Raw genomic sequence first — 23,403 nt, forward strand, 5'->3', positions numbered from 1 at the left:
ATGGAGGGAGTACACAACTGTTTAAATCTCGTTTCCTTAGGAAAACAGAGTTGAAATTCTACAGCATGGAAGCAACTGTCTGTAGGAAGCTTTAACTGGGACACAAAATAAGGCAACAAGTTAGACATTTAAGCTGTAAGAAAATTGTTTATTGTTCAGGCATAGAAATTGTTGCTCCGGCTGTCATAAAATGACAAGCTTTACATTTTTAAAACCAAGTTAATAATACATATTAGCATAGCTTCAGTCTTGAGAAACAATGAATTTTAGTGCAATGAGACTAAATAGAATAAATAAAGTATTAGGATCTCAAGAGTAAGAATTCATACCATAAATATGTCTGCACATATATGTATTTATATGTCCTCTATTACCACAGTGTCCAAACTCTTCAACATAGTGAAACATCTCTTTTCCTCCACAGCTTTTAGGAGACACAGCTTCATGTTTAAGAGTGTGTGTGTGCACGAGCGTGTGTATTTCTGTGTATACTTCTGTATATATGTAACAAACTTGGGAAGAGGCAGATCAAAAGAGAGTTTGTTTATCTATGAATGATCCTAAGCCTTGTTCCTCATGCTGTGGGAGCAAATGACAAAGTTTAAGTCCTGTGTTTGCAAAATATTCTGTTGTGCCTGTTCTGGAACACTCCATTTGCCAAGGATTTTACAGCTGTAGTAGATTTTAGAGGGATATCATGACACTCAGGTGCTTAAATCCTATTTCACAGAAGGCTTTGATTATCAGGGCAGACTTTGAAATCAAACTCTGCATTTAGTGCACAGCCAGCTGAACTCCAGGGCAAAGTTATCACCATGACCTGTTGCTAAATACATAGGGCTGCTGTGGTTTACAACTGCTGAAATTTCTATAACATGGAGCTTTGTTTCTGAGTATGAGTTACAGCAATGAAATATGAAGGTCAGTGATGCAAATATTGTTATGGTCAGGAGGCTGACAGAAAAGGACACAATGTGCAGCTAGTCATGGAAAGAACATTTTTGTTATCTGCAGACTGAAGAGTCAAAGAGAATCCCAGTGCTTCACTATTTGAGGCAGGTGCTCTGTTGTGAAGCACTCCCCTTTTCCTGAAGGCAAAAATCCAGTCCTACTTAAGCTCACTGTCAATCCAGATGCTAAATCAATATCTGACAAATGCTAATTTGGGCAGGCTATTTAGGACTCAGCATAATCAAGATGCTAGTTCAGCTTCATCTGGATGCTAATCTTGACAGGGCACTGAGAATTCAGGAAGAAGCTGGTGTTCTTCCAACTTCCTACATATGTTCAGATGGGAAAACTAAATTGCAATTTGACTCTTTAGGTGTGATGCTCCTTTTAAGATTGAGAAAGCATTGCAATTACCTTAATTAAAAGTATTTCAGATATTTCAGAATGTTGTTTCAGGTCTGAGGATTACAAATAGTATTTGGTAACCAGCAATATACAAGGCAGCAGAGTTGCAGCAGAATGATTATAGACATATTTTCTTTAACTTTTGACAGAATTAGTAGAAAACACAGAGCATAAACGGTATCTATCTGTGCATGGCCTTATGAGTGATCTGGTAAGTCTTCATTCACAGGTGGCATTAGAATTGATTTTTCTAATTTCTTATGAGAATGGTTAGGTAGAAGGCAGTAGTTTGTGGAACCACTTTTACAGAGTGACTGGGTCTTTGGCACTGTTGGGATAATTGCACATATTAGGATGTGTAATATATTAGTCTATATCAAGGAATGATGCTGTTTAGGGATAGCTACAGCTAAGGCAGAAGTAATCTCAGATAATCTCACATATTTAAGAAAATTTTTAATGCAGATCTCCAGTTGTACTGTGCATGCATTTATTTGAATATATCAAATGAACAATTAACAGTGTAAATGCTTGTGTTGTGCAACTGAAAAGGTGTTCATGAGTGCTAGCAGATACACTTTTAGATCTTAATGCTCATATGCCCCCTAGAACTGGCTTGCAGTTCATGGTGAATTCTCCTGGTGCTTATGGCTGAAAAGGCTGATCATGGTTCTTTGCCCTTTAACAAAATTCTATAACCAGTATACAACTCCAGACATTTTCAAAACAAATGGGAAAAAAAGACTTCTTATGAAGGCTGGTTTCTACAGGCCTTGGTCATGCCGAACTGCTACTCCCAATTCTGTTTGTATGTACTTACAAACAGGATGTTACCACACAATTTGAAATAAATGTTTTCAGTGAAGCCTTATGTAAAGCTTTCCAAATGTATCTTTTAAATAACAGATGAAAAGTAAAAAATATATTTTCATGTATATTATTAGTTCATGGTTATGTGGTTTTATCCATCAATATGATGAATAAACATTTATTCCTTGTAAAATTCCTTACTTTAATAATGCATCTAAATGTATTTAATTCTAAAATCTGAAGCCTTTGTAACACTTCTTGAACATGGGAAGCCTTTGTGTCATTCCTATCTCAGTGCAAAGCAGGCTGACTGGAATCCTCAAAAGTGCATCTCTGGTTCTTTCTCAATGTATTGAACTTAAGCTGTTCCTACAATTAATCTTTACTTAAAAGTCATAAAGCAAAATGCATCTGATTTCCTCCCTCCAGGAATTGATAAGTCAGCTTAGACATTTTGGGAAGATGAGTTCCTAGCCATGCTGTTGTAACCTCTGGTAGGTGTCAGGAGCAGACTAGGGACTGTCTGCGGTTCCATCTAGAATGATCTGAAAAAGAATTTTAAAAAATCTTGCTTATTTGAGCGTATTCATGTTTTGAAACAATCTGGCATTTCATAATACCAAAGCAGTAGGTTAAAGTCTGGATATGGTCAGTTCCTGGTTTAGGTAAATATCTAACTAGATAACACAGGATTATTCACAAATATTTGAGCATGTGAATAGTGAATGAAGGCTGTGACCCCCCCCCATGTCAATAAAGGCAAGCACATAAGCACTAAGGATTCAGATGTCTAGATAGGACAATGTGTCTGGGATGCAAATCATCTTACTCTGTAAGGGGAACACTTCACAACAGATGCTCAGTAAACTGTGAGAAATCCAACATATCTTCAGATAACTCATTGATCGTGATAAAGTACCCAGGGGTGTTTTTGGTGTGTAATCTCTACGACTATGACTAATCTGCAAAAAGCAGATATAGTTGACTAATGCCAGACATATAATATCACTATCTCAGTATCTGCTAAAAAATTGCTGCTACCATCTGGCCACTGCTAAATACTTACTAAAAGTTTTAAACCTCTTACAGGTGAAATGAAAGGCCTTGAGTTTGTCAGAATATGAAATCTGATTTCTGCTCCTCTCTTTCCTCATATTTCAGCATTTAAAACCAATCAGAGAGTTGTCTTTTCTTCTCTACTTTAGATGTTACTGATATCTGCTGCAAAGAATACAGAAACTTTGACTACAAGAAAGAAGATAATTCTTAACTTTTCCTCAGTTTTAATCACTGTCAGATATGTGTGTGTGTGTGTTAGATTTATGATTTGGAATCCTTGAAAATTGGTAAGAATTTAAATTAAATTAACAAGAAACATCAAACAAAGATAGCAGTTTTTCCTGAGTTCCTATGGTGCTGCTGAACAGTAGTTCCTTTAAGAATTTTATAAGTATTTTACTTAAAAAATAAAAAAAGCTCTAGTAACATTTTAAATCTTGATAAACACCAACAGATGACAGAGTCTTAATGAGGCCAACATGGGAGGTACATGTATAGTGGACTAGAAAACATCTCTAAAATAAAACAAAAGTTGCACTTCTGTGATATGATACTGTCTGGCTCTCAGCACCAGTAGTCTCCAAAATCCATGCAATTCTTGGTGGACCCATATGGGAACCACTATGTCTTCACACACTATAGTCTTCTCATAAGGTCTGTGACTATGTATGGAGACACTTCTTGGAACTTGCCTAGTCCTAGACTCCAGCATCTCTGAATTCACCCTAATAGCCTCTAAAAGAAAATTCCATGCGATGAAAGAGAGGACACCTCAATGAAAAGAGAACATCCCTCAATCAGAATGAAGTTAGAAGATTTAAGAGAGTTATTGGTGAGATGCAGTACAAGAAATAATGCATAAAACATTTCTTTGCCTAGTGACAGTGTCCTCCTTGTCCCTCACATGTACTTTTCCAGGTTCTCTGTTCCCTCTCGGGGATAAAAATAAACAAATTCCTCCAAAATCAAAGGGAAAAGGATGGAAATCATATGACCCATCCTACCTACAGCCTCATGCTGTTCTACTACTATGGCTGACATTTCATACTCCCCTGTGAAAGAAATGCCTTATGCCTCTGAGGAATAACAGTTCTTTCTAAATAGTTACTGGGTTACACCACTTTAAGGACCTTCTGCTATTTCTGATGACCATGATAGAAACAGCACCTGTTTCTAAAAGTAAACAAAATGCATTCTTTTGGAACAGAGACAGAATCTCCTTATGGCAATGAAGAAACCATGGAAAAATCTCTTAGAAGTGTCAGAAGCAAGGTGTAACATTTTTGGAGACATCTTAGTCACTTATAGGGTCTAAGTAGTGACTTTAGATCACCTGCTACCAATGGCAAGCTTAGGTCTTGGGGCTCTAACAGCTCCAGGTTCTGGCAGGACGATTTTTTGAGCCTGACATAGGTACCTTGTTTGTGCCTGTAGTCAAGGTGCTTAAAAACCAGGAATCAGAAGACTTTGCACAGATACCTGACACAGGTCTGCCAACATACAGGAAAGCCCCAAATCCACGGACCTTGCTCCCTTACTAGGCTATTCCAGATGTGTGACTATGGGGAATTCTCTGTTCTGTTTCTTGAAGCAGATCTACCACACAGCAAAGAATGTAAGGTTTACAAGTCCGAGGAGAGGAAAAGCTAAAGGGGAGACTCATGCAACAGAGGCCAGTGGCATTCCTCTCAGAAGGGAGCACTCTTGTTCCAATCATTCACGCATTGCCATATCAGCATTTTTGATTGTTTTATATACAGATTCACAGATTGTTAGGGGTTGGAAGGGACCTCTGGAGATCATCTAGTCCAACTCCCCTGTTACAGCAGGATCACCTTGAGGAGGTAGCACAGGATCACGTCTAGGCGGGTTTTGAATCTCTCCAGAGAAGGAGACTCCACAACCTCTCTGGGCAGCCTGTTCCAGTGCTCTGACACCCTCAGAGTAAAGAAGTTTCTTCTCATGTTCAGATGGAACTTCCTGTGTTCCAGTTTGTGCCCGCTGCCCCTTGTCCTGTCACTGGGCACCACTGGAAAGAGTCTGGCCCCATCCTCAAGACATCCACCCTTTAGATATTTATAAGCATTGATCAGATCCCTTCTCAGTCTTTTCTTCTCCAGACGAGACAGCCCCAGCTCTCTCAGCCTTCCCTCATACAAGAGATGCTCCAGTCCCCTCACCATCCTCACAGCCCTCCGCTGGACTCTCTCCAGTAGTTCCCTGTCTGTCTTGAACTGGGGAGCCCAGAACTGGACACAGAACTCCAGATGTGGCCTCACCAGGGCAGAGTAGAGGGAGAGGAGGACCTCCCTCAACCTGCTGGCCACACTCTTCTTAATGCCCCCCAGGTACCATTGGCCTTCTTGGCCACGAGGGCACACTGCTGGCTCATGGAGAGCTTGTTGTCCACCAGGACTCCCAGGTTCTTCTCTACAGGGCTGCTTCCCAGCAGGTCACCCCCTAACCTGTACTGGTGCTTGGGGTTGTTCTTCCCTAGGTGCAGGAGCCAACACTTGCCCTTATTGAATTTCATATGGTTCCTCTTTGCCCAACTCTCCAGCCTGTCCAGGTCTCGCTGAATGGCAGCGCAGCCCTCTGGTGTGGCAGCCACTCCTCCCAGTTTTGTATTGTCAGCAAACTTGCTGAGGGTACACTCTGTCCCCTCGTCCAGGTCATTGATGAATATGTTGAATAACATTTAACATTTGTTAAATTATTTAGAGAGGAAATTTTTCATATGCATGATAAAGAATTCTGCTGATCTTTCCTCAGCTAGATATTACAAAGACAACTAGAGGCAAACATAGTAACAATACTTAGCAGAGAAATGAATTAACAATGAAAGAAATGGAAGAAGAGATTTGCCTGACTTTGGTCAGCCTACCCGTTTGCTGTCTAGTCTAAATTCACCTCCTCAGTTCACTTAGTATTCCATGGGAAAAGATAAATACTTCCCAAAGAATTATTGATCCCATCCACTCTCAAAATCTGTTTAAAGATAAATTGTTCTGTTTCTCTCCACTTAGATTTACAGAGCGATTTGTTGGTAAAAATGTCTAAGCTGTAACTGGTGAAATATGATCTGAGAAAAATATCAAGTACAGCAACTTATTCCTTCTGGACTTTATGAAATTAATATCTCTACCTGAAAGTAAAGCAATTCAATTAACATTTAAAAATACTGGAATAAATTTCTATGCTGAATTTGTAAAATGGCAGAAACATCTCTACTCCCTTATACCTTCACTAAAACATCCACAGCATTAACATCCTATGGATGTTCTAGTGAAGAATTCCGTGTAAAAAATTCTTACAAAAATGTCTTGCGAACATATAGAATCACTTTAATGTTCATAATGCCTCACTTATTACATATATCATATTTGCTTTCTTCTTCAGGCTCTAGCATTAAAGACAATTCTCATCTATCTTTTCATATCTTTTACAGTGTCATGGAATATATAGCACAATCTAGGGAACTATGCTAGTTCAGTTTAACAAGAAGGAGATTGCCTACATTAACAAAAGAACTACCGTTTTTTCTGACAAAAAAATAGGTAGAATGGAATGAAATAAAATGCAGGCATACTTTCTAATTGTATTTCTTGTAATGAAACAGTCACTGAGAACTTACGCTTCTTAACATTTGTAGTAGTCTTAAGGAGAGGTAATCTCTGAAACCGAGTTAATAATCAATAAAAATAAGACAACTTATTCACATACATCCTTCAATGAAAATGAAAGCATGAAAATGAAAGCTTTAAACAAATACTCTTAAATATGCAGGATCTGATCTCTTGCATCCAAATGGATGTTTCTATGCTGATACTTAAAACTGACCTCACTCTCTTCAAAACCCATGAGGTATATTTTTCTTCCTGTTTTGGAAATGGGAGTTCCAGGGACAGACATGTCTGTGTAAGATGTGAATGTCTGCATATAAAGTGGAACTTCGATATCAGTAACTGAAATCTATGCAAAATTAAAACCTCATGGCTCTAAGAATAATAGAAGAGATTACAATAAGCAGGAAATGCTGGAAGTCATCAAAAAAGCACTTGAAAGGGATTTTTAGAACTGCTGTCAGTAACTGGACATAAATGAAATGCAGATGCTTAACTAAAAGGTCAAGAAAAAACAGCACCTGACACTCATATCTCAGAATCTGTTTGCTGGCTGCCATCTGAATATTTGTATCAGAAGACTCTGCAAATCAAAATAAATATTTAACTTGTAAATCTGTGCTCCTACGCTCCTTTGAAATTCCCTTTCCCCTCTTTTTTTTTTTCCCCCTAAAAGAACAAAGAGATCTTATCATCAATAATTCTGGAAAGGAATCAAGCTCCATCCAGAGTTTTTAAATTACCAGAAACTCTTTGTAAAGTCAATAGAGACTATTTAGGAACTACAGAGGGAATGTTTGATTATCTGTGAGCAATCCAGGGAGTTCTCGGTGCTAAGAATTTTCCCATTTCCTAAACAGAAAAAAGTGTTTGTGAGAAAATGTTGTATAAAAGCATCATGCTTTCTTTAGAGCTCTGAATGCTACTGAAATGTAGTAAAACAATAATTAATATTGGGAACAAGCACTGTAAACTGCAATCTATTTGCCTAATGGGGAAAAAAGACCTGTTTCCTTAAGCAAACAGTCACTTATAGCTGTTACTTGTACATGACTTGATTCTTGTTGAACAGTTGTTAAAAGGAAAAGTTTATAATATAAGCACAGTATGTTACTCAGGTGAAGAGGGAAACTAATGCTATGAGCAACAACTCAAACATGTTTGCTGTAGTCCTTCTATTAGAAAACCAAATATAATTGGCAGCCCCTGTATCCACTGTAGCAGTTCGGCACGAGAAAGTGAATTCGCAGCAGCAATGTGACTTGTTTTTTGCTAACACAGAAGAGCTTTTAAGTCTGACAACTGTTTCTGCCTTGCTATCTGCAAATGTGACCCCAGCCTTGTTGTGAGCCGTATTAACAGCTTCCAGAGTAGGATTAAGTCAGCAATATCTTGTTTTAGTTGCATGCTTCACTTTGCATAGCCTACATTTTTGTTATGTTGAAGAAAACTGGCAAAACAGGTGTGTAAATCTTGACCTGCAAATTTCCTAGTGAGGTAATTGTTACAGCTGATCAAGGATCACTGTTTTTAATTAAGTTAAGCACTGCATAACAAATAGCTTAGTAAATACATTATGCTTGAAGCCATTAGTAACTATTTAAGTGCTGATGTGAATGGATTCAACTTTCACTTAAGTAGCAACTAGTATCTCAATACCTCTAGTCATTTCTACTTAAATATAGTGAAGAAACCTTTAGGTAAACCTTGACAATATTAAAATTTCTTAACCCTCAGCTTTTTGTCAAAAGAGTATTCCACTGGTATAAAGATGTATAGATACTTAATCTGGCAAAACCTTGCATTTTAACAGTAGTAAGTCAAAATACTAAAAGGAATTACACCCTTCTACCTGAAAAGGGGTATCCGTAACAGATGAAAGTTATAGTCAGCATGAAAAAAAACCCAAAAAGTACAATATTCATTGCTTACAAGAACATAGCCAGAAAGGATTACAGCATTCCCAGGAAAATTTCTGCTTACCAGATCCACTGCTGCTCACTTGAGTTATTTTTTCATCATCTTCATCATCGCTATCACACTTTAATTGCTGAAAAGCTGTTTCTGACTCTGTGTCTACTTGATTAGCATTCAGCTCTTGCTCAGCAAAGCTTCGCAATGCCACAAGGCGGTGGTGTATTGCTGCATACAGGTATCCAGTGTCTTTTGAGCTTGCCTGCAGAACATAAAATGCACACAATCCAAACTAAACAAGAAAAATCTCTATCTTTCACAGAGAAGCTGACTGAGAAATTTTGAAAAGTAATGAGAGCTGTATTTTGTCCTTTTTAATCAAAACAATCCATTTAAGATTCACACTTAATGATTCATTTCAGAAAAAAAATTAAATACAAATAATGTCAAGTTTCTTTAAGTGGTCTTTAAGTGGTTTTATAATATGTAGCTGTTGATTATTTTCTCTACAAGAAACATAAGCTTAAAAATTATTTCCCCTGAAGAATGTCTCAGTTTGTACTGAGTACTTGATATTCCAGACAATTCCTGAATATGACTCTAGAAGTAATAAAGCACTGAAATGTGAATATTTGTATTACATTTTGGTTTACAGAATAAATAAGAATTTTAAAACCTAACTACAAAAAATTATTTGTGATTATAAAATTTAAAGATACTATGAATTCTGCTGCTATTGTTGAACAGAAGATGAGCATCATAAGATCATAAGACCTCTTTGTTCTTTTACAGAAAAAAAAAAGGGTATGGAGAACCAGACAAGGCAGCATTTTGCCAGTACATAAAACCTTTGAGCAGCCATGTCCTGAGTACTGTGTTCTGTTCATGACATCTCAAGGATATAGCAGAACTAAAGAAGGTAAAGAGAAGGGCACCACAAATGATCAAGGGTATGGTGCAGCTCCTTATGAAGAGTTGAGACTCTTCAGTTTGAAGAGAAGGATGAGAAGGGGGTATAACTAAGGTTTTCAAAATTATAAAAGTGGTGGATAAACTGAATATGGTATGGCTGTTCATCAGACCACACAATAAATGCACTAGGGTACACTTAATGAAAGCAGGAGAGGATCAGCATAGGAGAAAGTGCTTCTTCACAGAGTGAGTAAGAACAACTAGAATTTGCTGCCTCAGGAGACAGTGGGGAGAGACAGTATAAACTAAAAACAACAGGCCAAAAATATAGTAACAGAAGTTTTTAAAAAAAAGGAGTTAGAAAAATCCAGGGACAATAATTTCATAAAATAGATAGCAAAGGAAACAGCAAAGGTACATGCTCTCACATGCCTAATACAACACTTACAGATACTGGAGGTCAATGAGGTGAACAGACCATACAAAGTGGCCATGCTTGCTTGTGCTTCCTAGAAGTACTGCATCTGGGCATTGTGAGAAGTGCCAGCAGAGTACTTATGTTCTTATGAAGCAAATAATCTACTGGGGTAACTGAATGCATATGGTCTTCTGTAGCCCAGTTCTCCACTTCTGTGCATCATGTGGAGTAATTTCTATCTGCATCACTTGGCAATAGGAAGAAATATGTCTCGTTTGGACTGGATGACATTTCACTGTGTACAGGTGGAAAAGCAATGAGAACTGGGAAGCAGCAGCAGATCAGAGTTGCCTTCTGTGCTACCCAGTCCTGCAGCAGCAAACATTTCTCTCCCTACAGCCAGCAAATAAGAAAGCAATTCAGAGTTGTTCAGGTGTCTCAACCACTAATTCTCAGTGGACAAATCTGAGCTCTCAAAGTAACACAGCTTTTCAGGAAACATAGGGTCATAAATATGAAAAAGGCAGCTATTCAGTCTCATAATTTCTATCTATAGCTTTCTACTTATTCATTGAAAAGCCACAGTTCTTCTGTCACTTTAATCTAATATGAACTCCAGCTTCTGCCAAGAGTGGTGGACTCACCTCCATACATCCTCTGACTCTTCATTTCTATCCTCTCCATTGTGCCAGTACCACCATTAGGGTAATCACAGGTGAATAAAATCAAGCTAAACGCCTAACTTAGCAAAAACGAACAAATCACCCAGATTAGTTCTCTGATCTGCCTCATTCATAGCTGTTCAAATTCCAATGCCACCAAAAGCGAGGAGGGAGAAACAATCATGAGAGGAGGGAGCAGGGTCAGACCTCTGCACAAACCTGGTACTACAGGACCAACCTAATGGTGTCCTGTGGACTGTCTCCTTTGTAGTCAGCATTGTATGACTCTCTCCCTCCCTCATGAGAAGCCCTTTGGATAATATCCCTGAACCAAATGTATCAATCATTCACGTGAGATAGGAAAAACAAATTTAAATGACAGTTAAAAGTATCTGCTGGTGCCTTGGAGGAGTGGGCTCCACTGACTACTAGACCAGCCTGATTTACGTGCCAAGGCTTTGGTGATGCCTGCCAGGTGTCTCACAGATTGACCGATTTGCCTTCCACAATCAAGAGCCTCCTTGTTAGTTTGGCTGGGTACCTCTTGTAGGGATGGATACCAGCCGCTTCAGTGACGACTGTAGAAGCAGCTTCCTGCAACTCTTGCCACACACATACAGCTGTCATGTATCCTGGTTTCCTAATACATGTCTTTTTTTACTATCCGGAAGTGCCAGAACAGAATTTAAGGAATGTTTACATCCATATATGCTACAAAAACTGCAGTATATCTGGAAATCTGGGACATGTCTAATTCTCACATGCAGACCAGCTGTGCAGCACAGCCATAATTAAGTCAATCACTGTTTGGAAGTGATAGACTTACAGTGCTTGCATATACAGTGCATGGTGCTTTGCTTGTGTAGGACATGTGACACTTCGTGGCAGTGGTGATTTATTTTTCTTGCCCAGGAGGCTGAACCCTTACCAGAAAGGTCTACTGGGGAAACCAGAGACATCCTTAAACTCATGTGAATGCTCTCAGTTCCCAACCTAGGACGTATGTGCTATTTATTTGCAAATAAGTCCACCATTTTTCCATCCTCAACTTAGCAGCCCTTGCTAAAGAAAACCAAGATTCCCAAGACTATTGTCTTACATAAGGTGGTATCACAAAATCTGTGTTCTTCTCAGCTGAGAAATGGAGGTCCTACTAAGCATAGCCTGACAAAGCATAAAAAGCCGTTTGTTAAAACCAAAGCCTCAGCAAGTCTTGATGAAATGGGGATGTGAGTGTGGTTTTTATCTCTTGCTTACCTGAATTAGAAATACTTGAACAGAGTGGTCCTCTTGGTCTGTTGCAGTGAAGCACAGGCTCCTTCTGTTTGCTCTTTTTATAACCATTTGATCCCAGAGTCGGGTGTTAAGAATCAGTCTCAAGCTGCCTTGATTTCGCATAACTAAAACAAGAAGGTTTATATGATAAATCATTGGAACCATCTTCATTTTTACTGCAGCAATTATCTCTACCACTTGTATGCAACTAATATTTTCATGAATCACTGTGTTTAATTTGGTTTAAAACCTGACAAGATGAGATTTTATTTTTAATTATTTTTTTAAATACCAAAATATATTTGTTTCTTTCAATACATCTGACATACAAAGCAAACAGTCTGCTGAAAGTGTGCAATACACTACAAAAAATGACAGCACAGTTAAAACAACATTCCAGAAGTGACCTGAAACAGTGCTCCTGGAAAAGCAGAATCAACAAAAAGCAAACTGTCAGACTGGTGACTGAGCTAAAGATACACTGCAGTAGAAAAACACAGAACCTAACAACATATGCAAGCCTGAGTGTAAAAACTGAGTGAAAAATGTCCAGGGCCTCAGTCTGTAATGCAGCTAACTATTCAGGCAATGTTAAAAAGATTCTCAGCAACTTGACTTAAATAAAACTAGCTACTCAGTTTTAAATGTTCTGAAATAAACTTATTCTGGCCAGCAATAGTACAAGTTTTTAGTGTTTTGTGTAAGTGTTACTTTGTTATTTAATTCTTACTTAGCCTTGACTGCAGCATTCCACATTTATTGCTGGAAGTGTCATTAAGCCTCAGGGATCCTCTGCCTTTTTCAATCCAGGTTAAAGAAAGCTTATTAAATACAAAGAGCTTGCAGTTGATCTGAAAGAGAAATACGGGATGGAAATTGCCAGCCAATGTTAATTTTATTGGTTCTAAAACTTTGTGGTTTTAAACCTTTTGATGCAGCTTTTAACACATCCATATGCACATATTCAAAGATAGATACATATAGATGTATCACCATTATTACTTTAAATGAAATGGCTCCCAGATCTGTGCTAAACTTTCTGCTAGTTATGGAAAACATTCAGCATGAATACCAATTTACTTTTTCAATTATTTCATCTTCATTAGCTCTCGTCTGTGATATCCACTAACACAGCTGAATTTGTTGCAAGTGTTCTACGATCTTATTCCCTCACTCATTAGAAATATTATGCAGCCCAGGATACCTGTACCACTACTAGGAGAGTACTATTCCAAAGACAGTAAAACTTCCATGTTCTGACAAGATAGTAGATTTAATCAATGAAAAAATGATGTAACTTTCAATGTTAAAATTTTTAAAATCATATACATGATTGCTATTTTCTGAGAAAATAACAGTTTGAAGATGAAGAATAGCAAGATACGTCCTGCTGGGCCATAAAGATAATTGATATTTTATATGAACTATAAAAATAATTACTTTGGCAACACATTGCTTCTTCCCAAAAAAGTTTTGTCATAAAAAAATCTTTACTCAAATCACTTCCAATTTTGAAGTTTTAGTTACTGCTGATATACTGTGCAGATGCTTATAAAATACAACCGTAGAACAAAGTTTTGAAGCAGTCACTTACTGACAGGGACTATAAAATGAACAAATAAAAGAAAATATCAGCCTACAGAAAAATGGGTTAGCAGAAGCATATCTTAAAAAAGTGAAAATCTAAAAAGCATATCTTAAAAAAGTGAAAATCTAAAATAGAAACTAAAGTTGTGTTCAGATTGCTGCAATCTGTAATAGATCTAGATGTTCTTTCAACAACAAAACTGCTCACCATCAAGGCTTTATGAAAGACACACCTGTAATACATTATGTTCTGCTTCTTCTCCAGTTATAACTTCAACTTTATCTAACAGAATTTTCTCCACTGGGTTTGAAATACAAGCAGCTGCTGATTCAATTAGTGTTGCATTCCTCAAAAAAGCTGTTTCTGTAGGGGGAGAAAAAAAAAAGGAAATCCTTTCTGTACAGAGAATATTTTCAGGACAACAAAACTAGCACATAGGATGGCCTGTGACTTCAGTAATCCCTGAGGCATCTGGTTATTAGTAAGTTTTTGGCCAAAGCAGTAAATAGAAGAGAAAAATAAAAATGCTGGAATACTGCAAAATGTCTTGCCTGTTTAGGCTCATTTTGAATTGAACAGGGCTCTCTGCAGTTGCAGAGGTTTGCTCCAAGGGACAACTTGCAGAAACGAGCCCTAAATAATTAGAAGTTGATTTTCCAAATTAAACTGGTCTGTGATATTGCTGTGCAGATTAATAAATAATGAAAGACACATGTGCTAATATTCCAATATTCAGAACACTAACACATATATAATAAATATTTGACAGGAATAGGAAAGGACAGGATTTGAAAGGAGCAACATTGTTACAAAATTTTGTATATTTGCATAATCTATACACATTTTCCATTGCTTTTTTTTTTTTTTTTAAACTTCTAAGGACGTTGAAGTGCTTAAGAAGTCAGAGGGATGAAGTAAGAGGATCCAATACATCCATTAGTAAAGAGGGGTGCAAAGTTTGGCAAGAGGGCTTAAGATAGGGGGATTCACTCACAGCCTAAGTTTACATGGCTTGCCTAGTAGAAAAGCTCACACCAGAGTCACAAACAACCCCTGAAATCTATCTATATAGAAATTTCAATCCTACAATTAAGATACAAATATGGCAAAGTAATTTACATGAACAGTTACAAAATAGAAGCAGCCAACAGCTTAAAATTGTAGTTCAAAAATGCAGTCCAAAAGGCATTCACAAAGTTCACTGCATTTTTTTCAAATAATAAATAACAATAATCTGCAATAAATAATAACAATCTGTAAAACTCCACCCTTTCCTGAGTAACTTAGATCATTCATTCGGAAGTTAGTCCAGTTCAAATGTCATAAACCAAAATGTAGCTGCTTTCTGAAGACAGATTTTGGCACATACTGCAAGTGTACTAGTGACTGGATAACTTGAGAAAGGATGAAAACTATTGACCACCACTCATTTGACATCCTCTAAGATACAGCAAAACATATAATAATAAAGCTAACTATACTTGTTTGCTGAGTATGCTTACTTGTTTGCGGACTGACTTGAAAAGATTCTATGTACATGGATGTTACTTCTCCTTTGTATGAATCAGCTTCATTACATGGCTTGGGGTGCTTTTCAGGACTCTAGAAAAAAACAGAGGAAATAAGAATTCCTGTTTAAATACAATGGCTATGTTACTTCATATCAAACAGAACATTGAATCATTTAAAGCACGCTAAGCTGAAGATTAGCAATTGTAATAGCTTAAGAGTAAAAACTGACCCAGATGATACAATTTCAGCCTCTAGTGGAAGTAATTTTATTATCATAAAATCAGTACATCATTCTTCCGCCAAGAAGAATGACCTCTTTGTATGGATCCTGCACTAGGATTTAAATCCACTGAAAGACTTAGATGTTTAAGTAACAGCTAATTTCCAGTTTAAGCACTTAAGCCCCAGAAGAATAGTTCAAAATTCCCAGACACCACAAACTTAACCTCAGAAGAATCAAAAATTTCCATGACCTTCAGGTTTTGCAGCTAAAGTTTCTTAGGCACATCTAAATAAATGCTTCTGGCTCCTGACAATGCTCAGTGGCTCAACTCCTGCCTTAAACCTAAATCCTGATCAGAAGTCATGATGCCAAGATGTTTCACTGGTAGACAGCCATACTGTTTTCATTCTACTTCTACTAGAAATTGAATTTCAATTCTATTTTAAATGGGGCAGTTCTCAACTTGGGAACCATCTTTTTGTCTGAGTTTCCTTCAGAACTGGATCCCTTAAGCTGTCTCACAGCATGCACAATATAGTTTAACATGGACACTACCTACGATGGGTGTTCAATTTTCCCCTCAGACTAATTTCTCCCATCTCTTAACAGTTATGATGGAAACTATTAGAGGGGTGGGGACCACATTCTTTTATCTCATATTGTGGCTGTCCCACTTCACCTGGAATATATAAAAAAAAACTTTTCAGGTCAAAAAATGAGCAAAAGAGAAGAAGTGCATACTACTATGAGTTAGTAATTAGAGTACTTATTTAGGATGGGGAAGATAGGGATGCCTACCCCTTCTACAGCAAATATTTAGACATTGTCTCCTCAACAGTCATTGGAATCATATTTACATCTTTAAAAGAACAATAAGAGCTGAAAGGAATCAATATCTGAAAAAATTATAAGTACATTAACCTTGATAAAAAGTCTGCCAGCATTTACAGATCTTACCAAAACTCTCTCAACCATGTTTTCTCCAAACACAAAATCAGAATTGCTGCTCTTTTGTACACTTCTGTCTTCAAACAACTGACTTCTGTGGGAACAAAATAACATAAGAATGTGATGTAGACTATTTAGAACTTTGTAAAGAATACAAATAAGCTCATGCATTAACTTTACCACACCTTACATTGAAGATAAACAAAAAATGACCACTTAAGTAATCAGACAAATTCTTCAAGAGAATCTGAGAATATTCTTTACCTAACATTTCACAAAAGGAACACATAGTATCATACTGTATTTCATGAAGATTATTGAGGATGTTCCTCAAAAGCAAAGAACAAGAAGCAAAACAACATGCCTCCTCTTCCTCCTCTTCAGGGAAGTGTCGTACTCCAGAAACTTTAGTGAGTTACATTTGTTTCCCTCTTTTCCTTTTGCTCCACCAAAAGACTACCAACAATTAACAATTATCCCTTCATGTTGGTGCAGCTCTGGTACCCTTCAGAACAACGTACTCCCCAGTGCCTTACAGGCACTCCTTGTCATCCACCTAACACCTTGGAAAGGCAGACAGGCAGTGTATTCTAATGCATGCATGTTCAATTCACATAAATACTGCAAAAATGTAAAGGTATGACAGCAGATGGCTTATGATGAGGTATAACTGAACCAGGAAAGAAAGATCATCTTCCCATGTTTCAATGACCTGTTCTATAGATACACTTAAAATGAGAAGTGAAGAAAACTAAACATTTGCAGTCCTTTGGTACTGGCCAACTATAGTGTGGGGATACATACTTGGGAGAAAATTTCATACATTAGAGGATCTGCAGTGTGACTGGTTTTGGCAGAAGCTATATTAAAACTGTACTTGTCCTTCTCTTCTGTCTCTTTTTCCTTCTTAGTGTCTCAGGTTTTCCACATAAAAATCAATGATTTTTCTTTTTGCATTGCCACCCTGAGTTTAACTACTCTCAGTTAGCTTCTTACCTCTCAGGAGATTTTAAGAGAAGGTGAATGTGTTTTTCAATAGTAACATAGTCACAACTTGTAAAAAGTATATTACTTGCGGAATACATTCAAGAATATTCTAATATAAGTAGAGTTGTGATTTGACCTGCTATTTACATAGCCATTTTGAATTAACAGGATCCATTTTTTATAAAAGTCACTAGAAAAGTCCTTCTAACTGTCTTTGTGTAGAAGTTGTTCCCGCTGCTGGGTTTTGGTCAGTTTTTTGGGTTTTGTTCGGGTTTTTTTTTTTACAAGAGGCTTGTAGGTTGTTCATGCTTTTTGTAGAGCTTAATCACTGCATCTCTTGCTGGCAAAGGAAAAAGCATCCAAATTCTTGTTTCTTTCTGTTCCAGAAGGACGACTTGGCAGGAAGATGATCTAATGCTGTCACAAACTGCATACTTCATCACGACTTATCTGCTCTTCCAGATCATTTATCACTCTTGGGAGGGCTTAACGGCACATATGTCATGCAGAGGATATTCCTGTTAATAAGCTGGGCTTGTTGCCAGAACTTGTATGATTGCCTCTAAATCTTAGTTTCTGTGTTCACAACTACAGTGTGCTTGAAATCTCTTCACATAGGATGAAGGAATTCTCAAGTACAAGCTGTCTCCATTTTACTCCTAAGGAAAAAAATATTCCTTAACATTCTCATGCTTGATGTGTTGCTAAGACTAAGAGCAAATAAGAAAAAGAAGTCAGAAAATCCATCTCTTTTCAGCTTTGAAGCCTTTCATACATGTTTTGGGCCATGAACAGGGAATCTCAAGTGCATTTAAACTAATGAGTTTCTTATCCTAAAGAAAACTCCCCACTAAAATTCACTGAATTGTGATAAATTTTCATCCTGAAATTTCATCTGCTACTTCTAGGCTGCTCCAGTAGCAACTTAGTAAGGATAGCACTCCAGAAGAGCTAAAAACCAGAAACTAGAGCAGTGTCTCTAAGAAATAATATGGGAAATGGATTTTGATTATTTTCAGAAATGTAAGGAAAAAGTAATCAGCGCGGGATCTTTTTCCAGGCAGTTAACTGGAATTGCCAGCCACAACGTCTTATTAAAACCTCAATACCCTTATGTTGCTGCAGGACAAGAACAAAGTGTCCCAGGGAGAACATTGCCATGGAGATGGAAAACAGAGACACTGAATTCAGGCAATGACCACTAACAAGGAAGAATGGGAGAAGGATAAATGCGTAAGATACTGGAAAGGGAGTAGATCCAGGTACTGTCCTTCTCAGAGTGTGCAGAAGACTCTGAGTAGCTGCCAGTTCCAGTGCTGGCCTTGAACCCTTGCAGTTTTCCAAGCAAATCCTTGTGCAAAGGTGAATACATGACCAGAAGTCTGCTTTTTCCCAGCATTGTATTTCTGTCACAACACAATCTTGTTTCCAATCTTTTAATCAGACTCGACAAACTGCAAATTTCTCCTTTCAATTCATTACTACAGCCATCAGGAAATGGAACTGTTGGTGGTTTCCTTGGACATTGACAACTGCAGCAGCTGCAGAGTGCTAACAAACCATTTTCATTCATCTCTGTTCAGAACTGTATCACATAAAGAAGAAGAGGTAGAAGAGGAGGGAAAGTAAGAAGGACATGTACAGGCAGCAGCAATTCCTGCTGTTGAGATTCTGCATTTTATTTTTTATAGGTAAATATCAATAGTTATGCCTGGATTGATAATTAAAAACAAATCTAAAAATATCTTTTCTTAGCAATGAGCAGGTCTGGCTGGAATGTTCACTATTGTTTAGCATGTACATACAGTTTAATAAAGTTGTTTGTTTGAATACTTGTCAAGTTATCTATGAGAAAACAGCTATGCCAAAAAGATTTTACTGAAATATTTTAAAGCATCAGTCACTTAATACAGATCAGAAGAATGGCACTTACACTAGCCTGCAATATCGGAAGACCAGTAAGCACCTAGTTGTACTTAAATTTCTTTTCAACTTGTCAAATAAACCAACATTTATCACACAGAATTAATGAGGCACAAATATCCCAACCAGATTACCAATTCCTCTTTTAAAAAAGAAAAAAATACCACAAGCACTTTTAAGTCTTGTAACTTGTCAGCTCTGCATGGCATTTTTCTATCCATCTGTTTCACAAGAGAAAGCCACTCACCTATCTCTTCCTAGGGATTGTGCAGGTGACAGAAGGTAAATAGATTTGGAGTATGAATACCAACTGATTTTGAAGTCAGTACTATCGTCCCTTTAGCTTTTCCAGTATGTGCATTACCATCATTCTGAATCTGCTAAAAATCCAGTGTGCTGCGTGGCTCAACATTGTCCTCACAGGGCATCATCACAGTATTAATTGTGATAGAAAAGGAAAGGCTGGCTCTTCCAAAATCACAGTATGCATCTGCCCACTAATGATGCTCTTCTTGTTGGTAAGGATTAAGAATCTAAATTGTGTTTTCATCTAAAAATCCCTTATCTCTTCAGAACCCTGGCACTGTGTGTAAAAGCCCCAAATGCTGTGCGTATGAACCTTTATCTGTGGCCCATCCAGACCTGAAGAAGACTGGAACAGACTCCTTTGCAGTTAACATGTTCTCTGCCCTCTTTGGGTGGGAGGGGGAAAGGAGGCAACATCACAAATCTGTCATCTGCAGCCCTAGCAATTTTGAAATGTCATTCTCCCATCATAACTGATCTCACCTGTATTCCTGATGCTCGCAACTTCCAGGTAAATAGCCCTCATCAACCATCAGAAGCAGTCTTAATACATACAAGATAACCTTCTGGCTAACCACAGACCTAACATTCTCATGAGTCAGTCTCCAGAGAGAGGTAGTAGCCCACTTTTGCACCAGTATGACCTCTTTCAGTCATATACAGAGGCAAGGACATGGGGCAACGTCCTAGTCCAAGGAAGTCAGCTTCCTCATGCAGAAATCCTGAAGTCCATGCTGGTCAAACCATGTCTGCACAAAGATGCCGCCCTATCACAATCATCACAGCTAGTTGTTCATGGCAGAAATTGTGGGGTGTGCACAGAAGCAGAGCATGAGTTGCAGCATTCACCTTGTCTTCCAAATCAGTCCTATATGGTTTTCTTCACGTCTCCTGTGCCCAGTATGCTGACATAGTTTGGTAATTCCTGAGTCTCTGTGCATCTGTTTATGAGATGCAGCAGCTATGCAATCAGAAGAGAGTTCTCCAAAAGGACACAAAGATGACTGTAAACATTCAAAACCGGGACATATTTTGAACTGCCAAAGCTGCAAGAGATGGCAAACCAAAATAGTTTCTGGCTTGGGAGTTGCTAGTGAGAAACAAACTGTCTGACAGAGATTAATTCCATGTCTATTTCTTGTGGTGTACGAAGCTCACGTCAGTACCCACAAATCCTGGCACCACACACAAACACCAGTGAGCACTGTGTGGGTGTAGATAGCATGGGCTTAGTACCATGTTACATGTGTAAAACAAAAAGGCATGCCATAGGCCAAGTGACAAAACAGTGTAGAAATGTAATAAATAAAAACTTACTGTGTTGTTTTAGAGCTAGGAAGATTCATATTAGTAGATGACCTCACTGCTGGTTTGGAACTTACTGAATCCTCAGCTGAGGAGTCAGAGCTGTCTTCAGATAGCTAGGAACAATAAAACCAGGTGAATTAATTAGACCAAGCTAATTTTCTGCTATAAACAGATCTGCTAGGAGTTCAGAGTCACCAAGGTATATATATATTTTTATACGTATGTGTGTGTGTGTGAGTGTGGTAGTTGGCAGAGTTTTCAAACACAGCACAAGTTTAACAGTTCACACCATGTCAGTGATCCATTGATTCCACTGAAACTGACAGGGGAACTTTATTGAAAATCATACAGTGGAATAATTAACAGCTTTAAAATAGCATTGTATTTTTTCTTAATTTGAGCTGCAAACATGTATTAGCCAGTAAAATTTATTTTCTTTTTACCTGAACAGGTGCTTCTTTCTTTGTTACTAGAGATACTATAGGATTTTCAGGGCAGGTCACAGCTTGTGGGGGTTGTAAGATGGCAGGTCTAATGACATTCCGCAGCTGACTTTGTGACAAGGATCCTTGCAAAATACAAAGACAAAATATTTAAACAGAGACTTTTCCTTCACATCTAGTTCATACCTATGTGTCTTGCCTCTTTAACTTAAAGCTTCAAAGCATATTTAAATAACATTTATTGTTGTTTACTTGCTACATATTTTGAAAAACTGTAATCCCTTCTAAAATACAAAACTCCAGAGTGTCACCAACCCTTTATCCTATCAGAATAAAAAGGTAATGTGTTATATAGAGAAATATAGTTATTTATATTATAAAATATATTTGTATTTATGTATTTAAATATATCTTTACATTTATACTTATATTTACTGCTTTGTGTTACATCTGTCTTCTGGCATTTCAGATTTAATCCTGCACCTGCAGATGCCAAGAGGGTTCTTCATTGCCTTCTCCAGCATGGTTATTCAGTTAGAAATGTGAAATTTCACTATTCAAGGTTATATTCAGTCCACTCAGGAATTAAGTAGTCAGAGCAGAGGCTCAGAACAGAGCTCACAGAATATTTACACTCTCAAACAAATAACTTACAAACCTCATAAAGATAGTTAGCCTGTCACTCAGCATAGAGAAGAGTTGTCATATTTATCTCTTCTGTATCTGTTAAGATCATCTTTGTGGAACTACAGTGAGCAAATATTGCAATGACAGTTACCTTCTTTTGTACTTTTGATCAAGTCAGGGTTTCTTCGAAGAAGAGCTGAGGTCATGAATATGTTATTCTTCACTATAGATCAAGGAATTTAAACTTTAATAATGAGTAATAACAATTTTTAATTATTAATTCATGTTTCTGTAACCCCTCCCCATTTTGGTAGTACCTGAGGAATATTCCAACCTATCCATCTAAACAAGATCTCTGAAATAACTGTTACTGTCTCCATTTTACGGGTGGGTAGACTTAGGCACAGAAAATACTACGGGTTTTCTGGCTATGTCAGAGACCCAAGTTTTTTGGATATTAACGGATGCTTTAAACTCATAAAATCCTTCCTCAGCTTTGAAAACCAGGTGCTGCTGGTTTGCAAAAGCTATTGAAATGCAATGCTATCTGATCCAGTCTTAGGCACTCTTAAAATGAGTAAGTGTGGCCCAAGAACATGGCAATAAATAAATGTGCCCTGTCCTGTTCTGGTAAAAAGGCTTTCATAACTTACTATACTGATGGCAATGCACTATTGATATTTTCACTGTTTTAATGAAGATACCTGGCACTAGCCAGGAAGTGATGTCAACCATATACTACATCCTGTAAAATGACACAACTGATATTCTACATACCGTCGCTACTTTTTCATGGCAGAAAGTGTGGTTCATTGCTATAACAATGTTGCATCCTCTTAAGATTGTTTAGAAATCCTTTATGCCAAGGTCTGTCAAGGACCTGTCTCTGGTAAGAAACATAGACTAGGATTTAAAACCACTCCATCATTCCCACTAGTGGTAAGTGGGAGAATACTCCCAGGGTCACTGGTTAGGTGGAAGACAGGCTCCTAGGATGGAAAATTATATTCCTACAGGAATAATCACCACTAAATTGCAAGCAAACTAATTAATGTAATTACTTTAACTCCATTCTGTTTTTTTCAAGTATAATTTGTACCACACTGTGTAAATGCCTATTTGCAAGTTATTCAAAGATTCCACCCCAGCACTGCAGGATTCCATAACAACAAATGGAAAAAACATTTCTTCTATTGAACTGCAAGTCCTCCTTCAAAAACATTCCTTTCTCCTGTCCAAATACCAGCTTAGTCCAATGCACTCCAGCTCTGTCCTGCAGAAAAAGCATTTCTTTACACCTCTTTATTTTAGCTAATACCTGCTTTTCTACATAAATATTTATTTGGTTTATTGTTTTCTTTCTTTTTTTTTTTTTTTTAATTACCTGACTGGGGGGGAGGGAAGGTAGGAAGGATGGTAAAGGAAGATGATCTCCCTCTTTTCTGTGTAGGAGTTGTATCTGAAAGGGTAAGAGACTGAAATTAACATTTGTTTGGAGAGGAAAAAAAA

At 37.6% G+C, this 23,403-nt stretch overlaps 1 protein-coding gene across 2 annotated transcripts in view; it reads right to left on the reverse strand.

Annotated features, from left to right (window-relative positions):
* Positions 1 to 147: 147 nt before the first annotated feature.
* Positions 148 to 23,403, reverse strand: part of RANBP3L (RAN binding protein 3 like) — a 35,308-nt gene continuing 12,052 nt past the window's right edge. Inside the window, exons 5-15 of one of the 2 annotated variants that reach the window (XM_054810826.1) lie at positions 23,279 to 23,353; positions 22,046 to 22,117; positions 21,268 to 21,392; positions 20,834 to 20,937; positions 16,310 to 16,394; positions 15,120 to 15,219; positions 13,850 to 13,980; positions 12,760 to 12,880; positions 12,012 to 12,154; positions 8,832 to 9,024; positions 148 to 1,684 (exon numbers count right to left, since the gene is read on the reverse strand). In XM_054810826.1, the coding sequence (XP_054666801.1) occupies positions 1,554 to 1,684; positions 8,832 to 9,024; positions 12,012 to 12,154; positions 12,760 to 12,880; positions 13,850 to 13,980; positions 15,120 to 15,219; positions 16,310 to 16,394; positions 20,834 to 20,937; positions 21,268 to 21,392; positions 22,046 to 22,117; positions 23,279 to 23,353 (1,280 nt within the window). In that variant the 3' untranslated portion in view covers positions 148 to 1,553. Of the gene's footprint in view, positions 2,712 to 8,831; positions 9,025 to 12,011; positions 12,155 to 12,759; positions 12,881 to 13,849; positions 13,981 to 15,119; positions 15,220 to 16,309; positions 16,395 to 20,833; positions 20,938 to 21,267; positions 21,393 to 22,045; positions 22,118 to 23,278; positions 23,354 to 23,403 lie in introns of both variants that reach the window. The other variant, XM_054810827.1, reaches the window with a different exon arrangement.

The sequence above is a fragment of the Grus americana genome, chromosome Z (assembly GCF_028858705.1).
Source record: "Grus americana isolate bGruAme1 chromosome Z, bGruAme1.mat, whole genome shotgun sequence".
NCBI lineage: Eukaryota > Metazoa > Chordata > Aves > Gruiformes > Gruidae > Grus > Grus americana.